General features: G+C 40.9%; 2 protein-coding genes across 3 annotated transcripts in view; one reads left to right on the top strand and one right to left on the bottom strand.

The window, feature by feature from the left end:
• Positions 1-7,468, top strand: part of aven (apoptosis, caspase activation inhibitor) — a 55,095-nt gene that overhangs the window by 14,145 nt on the left and 33,482 nt on the right. The gene's annotated exons all lie outside the window — the stretch shown is intronic.
• LOC139062637 (uncharacterized) lies at positions 3,379-5,275 on the bottom strand. 2 transcript variants are annotated; one of them, XM_070544074.1, is made up of 6 exons: positions 5,050-5,275; positions 4,721-4,969; positions 4,089-4,260; positions 3,830-3,978; positions 3,578-3,753; positions 3,379-3,504 (listed from the first exon to the last, which is right to left on the bottom strand). In XM_070544074.1, the coding sequence occupies exons 1-5, from the start codon at positions 5,258-5,260 to the stop codon at positions 3,590-3,592; spliced, it is 945 nt and encodes a 314-aa protein (XP_070400175.1). In that variant the 5' UTR covers positions 5,261-5,275; the 3' UTR covers positions 3,379-3,504; positions 3,578-3,589. The 2 variants fall into 2 exon arrangements, with proteins under 2 accessions (XP_070400175.1, XP_070400173.1); XM_070544072.1 differs by having other exon boundaries at positions 3,407-3,753.

Below are 7,468 nucleotides of genomic sequence, written 5' to 3'. Positions count from 1 at the left end.
CACTGACCAAACAGTGGTAGTACTGAGTATTTTTATTATTAAATTCTCATATAGGGCTGTACAATATTTCAAACTTTTTTCAATCCCTTCAATATGGAAAAATACAGGAATTTTCAACAGATGACTTGAATAGCTCTCTGTGATGCTGCACTCTTTTTGACCAGTAACCTGTTGGTGTTTTACGTGTTATAGTTATAGTTATTATAGTAATTTACATTCTTTTGGGTCAAATCGGCATTTTTGGGCAACTTGATTCAGTCCTAATTGAGTACACACTTTTGTCAAACCACTGAGAAATGCTAAATAATTGTCTACGTTATCGTTCAAAGCCTCATATCATTGATGGAACAAAGCCATCTTGAACATTTTACATCCACAAGGGTCTAATAAACGTACTTAAATAAAATAATCAATTCCAAAACAACACTTTTGTTCACAATCCAACATAACATACAGCGGTGTGAAAAACTATGTGCCCCCTTCCTGATTTCTTATTCTTTTGCATGTTTGTCACACAAAATGTTTCTGATCATCAAACACATTTAACCATTAGTCAAAGATAACACACGTAAACACAAAATGCAGTTTTGAAATGATGGTTTTTATTATTTAGGGAGAGAACAAAATCCAAACCTACATTGCCCTGTGTGAAAAAGTAATTGCCCCCTGAACCTGGTTGGGCCTCCCTTAGCAGCAATAACTGCAATCAAGCGTTAGGGTTAGGGTTAGGGTTAGGGTTAACCCGTTTATCCCTTGGGTCCACGTGGCAGGGGTGAGGAGTGAGCACCACCTCACTCCTGCCACATGGACCTCAAGGGATATACCATCAATCCTGCTCAATGGTCAACTTTCCTCACGGGGCTACCCATAAAGACAGTGGGAGGGTTAAAGGTTTAAATCATTCTGTAATGTGCCCAGTCGCTGTTTTACATTTCCGACCAACAAGCTGGGTTGCAGCATCTATTGGTTGGGGGCTTGTCCGGGATTGCATCTTGCTTCTCCTACTTCAGTTCCCATCACATAGTTCTTTGCACACTGTTAATTTGAGGAAATTAGATCAATTTACTTTCAGTGGAGTTTTCTGCTAAAAGAAAAGCACATCATAATGTTTTCCACTGAAATTACAGTGAGTTTCTGTGGAAAGCACACAGGGCTGTTGCCAGCAACGTATAGAGTACTGTGAAGAAAGATATTCTCTGTTTGTCTGAATGTGTAATGCCACAAGACATTGGATCAGTATGTCTGCAGAAACGTGTTATTTTTAACTTACTGGATGTAATTTAAGACCATTGGCCCTCTGACTGAAACTGCACTCCCCTCCTCATGTAATAAATCTTTTTTCGATATATGAGGACTGAAGATAGCGGTGATGTTTCACAAGTAGGAGTTGAAGATTCGCAAATGTATTACTGGTTTTTGTTTTGTGGTTTATGTGTAATCTTTAATGAACCTTTAATTGTGTGTGTCGATTCTGAACAACATCAATATGACATATGTATGGAAGTAGTCCCGTTTGATCTGATGCCAAAAGTTCATCTTATATCCAAGAAAAGTGATTTATATGTTGTACGTGTTGCAGTACCTAATAGGTCTGTTGATGCAGGTTGGTGGAAAAACAATGCACACCTGTTGAAACGCAAAATCCATTAACACCACCAGGACTGACTTCATACCTAAATTTAAAGTAGTGGTAACAGCCTCCTCAGAGTCTTACTCCACCCACATTTCATATTTGAAAAATGCGGCCCAAAGAGGCGTTTCCTGTAAGACCGAGAAGGCGGAGCTACGGCCGTGATTGACATACTGAAATTTGAATACAGATGGCGACGGAGAGCGACACTAGCTCAGAGCAGTCATTCGAGGTGGAGGACTTTTCCCCACCTTCTTCCCCAGAGGATAGGGAGGAGGGCTTATTGGGGGAAGCAAGCGGTCCTGAACCGTATCTTTTTGAGCCACTAGCTCGTGAGTTGTCAGAGGCCCCTGGAGTCGAGCCAGCAGGAGTATCAAGGCATCGAATGGGTCCAGTCTCTGAGTGGTAAGTAGCTTTTAGCCACAGCTAGCTATATTTAGCTTAGCTAAAAGTAATATTGTATGACTGCCTCGACAGGTGCACCTGCGGCCACTGCACATCATTGTCTGCCAGAGAAAATGTGTGCTGCAGAGAAACGCCCAAGGTATAAAAATAAAAGTACCCCACCATGAGAAAAGCATTCTGTAATGTACACATTTGTTACACAATCACTAACATCATACTAATATTGAACTCTTATAGACCTGATATCAGTTGTTCTTTGTCATAGGTAATGCTCAGGTGTCAGCAGGTGGGTGTAACCTCCTGCATAACAGAGCATCCTGGTTTTGAGGCTGTTGCTCTGAATCCCTACGTGTTGCAGGCAGTTTATGGCACCTTTCTGCAACTCTATGGGGAGATGCAGGAGACTACGCTCAACAGGTAAGACAACTGTCAAATTACTTTTTTTATGAATACTTTATAACTCATACCACCTCTTTCTCAGCTGTTACAGACATCTGGCATACCGGAATGTGGTCAGGTGGTGTTGGGGTTACCTGGGACAGCACGTTCGTGTTGTGATCCCGTCATGCGCTGTCTCCAGAATAAGGCAGGAGATCCCAGAAGACGGTGCATACAAAGGATTCCTCCCTCCTCTGAACTAATATATATTTTTTTGATTAAATAAATGTTATAATATATATTTCCTGTATTGATTCCTGTCCATAAAAAGCTGCATAAATCACAAAACGGTAAATGCACTTCTTTACACTTTGACATTATTTATATATACACACATATAGCCACATACTTTCAAATGAGCTCTTACAACAGTAAGGTTCTAATTCGGGGTTAATTAATGCTGCTGTAACAAGTGAGTTTACACCCTGTGTGATTAATGAAGTCTATTCTAGAGCAGGTTCAATTAGGTAAAAATGAATGATAATAAATGTGATATATGTATTTATACACATCAAAATATCAATATAATTGTATTTAAAAAGACACAATTGCGCTTTAAAGATAACATTTATTATAGCTACTACTAAGACAATGTTAGATAACAATCTGATCATAACTTTCAAGATTTTTGACAAAACTCTAAACCACAAGCAGAGATTCTGGAGCCATGTGAGGAGAGGTTGGGCCAACAGTGATGTTTCATAGGTTCCTTAGACTGGAGGTAGCTTTCACTGTGATGACAAACGTGGAGATGGATCCCGGGAGCACAGGTTTTTCTGTTACAAGATCAGGAGGCTCTAAGGAAAAAGTAATATTAGTATGACTAGTATGACTTACAAAAGCAAGACTGGTGAGTTTTGCTATGTTACATACGGCCAAGATTTTCAAGTTGTATGGGAGCCACAGAGCAGAAAGGTTGTAGAGATCAATAGACATCTGGGAGGTGGACAGCATGAGTCACGAGTGGATGAGCATAAAGATCCATAATGACGACAGGTAACTCCTCTGTCGTACAGTGGTGTGCAGCCTGGCTGAGGAGGAGAAAAGGAGAAACCACACAGAGTAGAGTACTAACTAATAATTACAATCTCCTGTGTAGCTCACCTGACGTGCACTTTAAAACCTGGACCTGTGCCTGCTCACAGCATCCCGTTTATCTGGTCTTTGGAACTGGGCACAGAGCGGTTCTGGAACCGTAATTTTGTCCGAGTACTCCTGATATGGGAGAGGATCCACCACCACAGAGTCGAACAGCAGGTCCATAAGCTTGTGCACATATACTGGAAAAGGGTTTTCAGTATTACAATAGCTCTCCATGACCATCATTTTGGTTTTATCATACAATATATGACATACATGAGGTTGGATTGGTCTTCAGGGCTCTCACTGTGTAGTCTCCACGTTTGTACTTTGGGTACACTACAGCATATCTCAGCTCACCAGTTGCTGTTGCTGCATGTGAGCGTGCTGCATTTTCATTATAGTGCATTGCAGCAATTTGTAATCTGAAATAATCAAATAAACAAACCATGTAGATTTGAGGCAAAATTCTACATTTCATGCTAAAATTTGAACAATTAGAGGCATTAATTTGAACATTTGTTGTATTCATTACCTAGACAGCATTCCTTTGAAGGAGAAGACTTGACTTTTTGGAGTAAATCTGATGATGAGACTGTGGAAAGCCTCCAAGGTGGATGTGTGGTACTGAGGGCTTATCTTCTCTACGTCCTTCACAAACCGTGGAGCTAACAGAATGGCAGTGAGCTTCTCACATGATGCTGTGCCTACGTAGAAAATGTTAATTACAAAAATTACAATTTGATCAACTTTAGAATGTTGCTATTATTTCCATTGAGAAAAAGTTACCCATAGCGGACATTTTTAGATGACAAATGTATGAAAGAGTGACTAATAGTGCTGTAGACAGGTGTGGTCATTACTTACGGCATTTTAGTACATATTATGTCAATTATGGCTGTTCTGCCTAAAACCATGAGTTGTGTGGCGCACTCGTGTGTTTAAATTTCTGCACAGCATTTTATTCTTAGTAATTAATTGCTGTTGGCCAAATGGTGGTGTGTGACCTTAGCAGCTACATGTGATGTCTGTTACTCACATGCTCAAAAAATATTTCTCCATGTTGAAGGAGGTGAAGACAAATATTCTGTTGTGGGGTGACGTGTTTTAAATGTAAATAAACCAAACAGTAAAGGCTCAGCTGTAATGAGTACATGCTACACTTACTTGGTTTGAGCCACTGTCTTGCCTGTTCTCCATCCAGAGGTGCATGCAGACAGCTAGGGAACAGGGCGTTGTCATGGCTGTGCACATTTTGGATGTGGTTGGCAACTGAAGTCCACTTTGCAACTGCCTCCTGTCCTGAGGAGGAACTGGATGCTGACCAGTAGAGGTGGTTCACCACACTTTGCTTCCACAGTCTCACATCCTGGGTCGTCTTTCTCTTCCCCAGCTCTTCGATTTTCTTACCAATTCCTGGAGAGCCAAATAGACCCACATTTAAAATAGAAAAAAAAAATCCTGTAATATTCACTATATACATCCCCAAAGATTACCTTTTCCCATGTGCCAGGGGTCAAAGTAGTGACTGATTTCCTTTTTTTCCTCCCTCAAATACTTCTGCACTCCTGTGTGGCGGTCAGTCACGACTTGCTGCACATCGACCCCCCTCTCCAAAAGTGTGCTCAGACTTCTCACAAATCCCTCCTTCTCCATTCGCACACTATTCCCAACTTCATTGCTCTGAAAATAAACATAATTCTCCATTGATCTGTGAATAATTAACCATTAAATGTTTTGGAATCATCAGGTAATGTTGTACCTGTACGAGTTGGATATCAATAACTTTGTTTCTTTTGAGATCCATCATGGTGTAGCTGCCATATTTGGCTGAGTGTCCTTCAAGAAATGCAAGTTATTACTTAATTTACATTTGATAGCAAAGGAATAAAATAAATAAATTTAAACGTATTCACCAGGTGAATCAGCTCGCATGTCACCACCAAGAGTCACAGGTCCAGATTCAGTAGCCTCCTGGATGATATCAGCTTGCTCTAGCTGCCACTGCCAGCTCACTGTTGGAATTAAGAGCTTTGCCTGATGCCGACAGAATGACTGCTTGGACAGTCCCTGCACATTGAAGGCACCCAGGAACTAAAATATGAAAAGTTACGTCATGAAATGAGAGACGCACAGACCTTATCAAAACTAACCTAAACAGTTTTGGCCTATACCTTAGAAATCTGGCTAAATGATGAGCCTGTGAAAAGGACAGCAGCACAGAGCTGGAGGTTTCCTGCTGGGATGCTGTTCACCATGGGCTGACTGGACCATTCATTGTAGTGCTCACAGCATGAACACCGTTGTGTCACACGGAGCAGTGTGCCGACTGTTGTCGTGTTCACAACACAACGACCGGTACAAACGGGACACCTTCTGAACAGCCCCAGCAACTGTTTCTCATGAACAATGTACTTCTTGTCCTTTTGTGGATGGACCTCAGTGAAAGAGCTGTATAGAACACATACATTTATATATATGGTCATAACTAAAAAATTCTAAAATGTTATAATTTTTTTTTACCTTGAACAGTTCACTGAGCTTGCACTGTCATTGAGGTGGAAGCTGGGATCAACAACAGACACCTCATATCGTGGTCTTTTCAGGGGTGTGGACTCTGCTCTGGGACCTTCTGGAAGATGAATTTCTGTCAGGGTCCCTGTGTCACAAGACACACTGCGGCTGGGAGCTCTAAACTGTGTGGCTATGTAAAATACAAAGAAGCAGCACATTTATAAATGTTTAAAATAGCATAAAATCACGTGTAACAATAATCTGTAAAACAAATTAAAACTAGAAGGTAATAATAAAATGTTTACATAGAAGATTATTAAAAATAATTCACCTTTGCTACGTCGATAAGGCTTTACATGAGCCTGGACAAGTGCATTTTTGCAGATTACTAAATCAGTCTGACAGCCAACGTCTTGGGTAGATTTAGCCTGAAACAAAAAATAGAAGCACATTGTTGTTGGAGTTTATAAAGTCATATAATATACAAAAGAAACTGTCCAATATATATATATATATATATATATATATATATATATATATATATATATATATATATATATAGGCGCTTTATAACATTCCTAGTGTGTGATCGTTATTATAACGTCAAAGTCAGTCACATATGATGTGAAGAACCTGAAATGCGACCTCCTGAACAGAATTCCTCACAGAACCGGGTTAGGCTTTGGTGTAAAGCTGGATTTCACGCTGTAATGATGTCTGTCAACTAGTGCTGCGTTAGAGCCACTGTTGCTGAATTACCGACTGACACAAAAACAACCCGAATTTTCTCCGAGCCTGACAGAAATAGTCAAGTGGACCTTTTTTGTCGGCCAGGGCTTTGAGAAATGTTCCGATTCGCCGCTGATTCTAACCTTACATCCCGTTCCACATTTTGTGAACTTGACAAATTAGCCCGAAGGCAGTGCAGGCTGATATTAGCTAAATGGAGTGAACCACGTCTCTCAAACTTTGCATTTAGGTAGGAAATTGTCTTTAGAAGATGTTAACTTTTATTTAGCTTACTCACCTCAGACTGGAGCCCGCCATGGTGGGGGAGCAGAGTCGGTGGGCTGCATCTAATTCGTGGAAGAGCCACGGTGGGCACGGCCTCCCTCTTCAAACGGAGACGTGCAGAATAACCCAGTTCAAACTCCATCATGTTGGCGAAGGAATCGCGGGTAAAATGCTGGTTGCAGACTACAGCACCAGGCGGGAGCTGACTGTTTTCCAGTACACCGATTGCGCGCAACCACTGGCGCCTAATTTCTAAGTCCAGTGGAAAGGAGTGCAACCCCACAGAGCCACCACAACCAACTACACTACACCTTTTAACCATACTAACACGATATGGAACACTAAACCTGAATTACTTTCCTAATAAAACTAACAGCTAAACACTAA

The sequence above is a fragment of the Nothobranchius furzeri genome, chromosome 2, assembly GCF_043380555.1.
Source record: "Nothobranchius furzeri strain GRZ-AD chromosome 2, NfurGRZ-RIMD1, whole genome shotgun sequence".
Taxonomy (NCBI): Eukaryota; Metazoa; Chordata; class Actinopteri; order Cyprinodontiformes; family Nothobranchiidae; genus Nothobranchius; species Nothobranchius furzeri.
The sequence above is the reverse complement of the archived record's forward strand: the minus strand, read 5'-3'. Positions and strand labels throughout refer to the sequence as shown.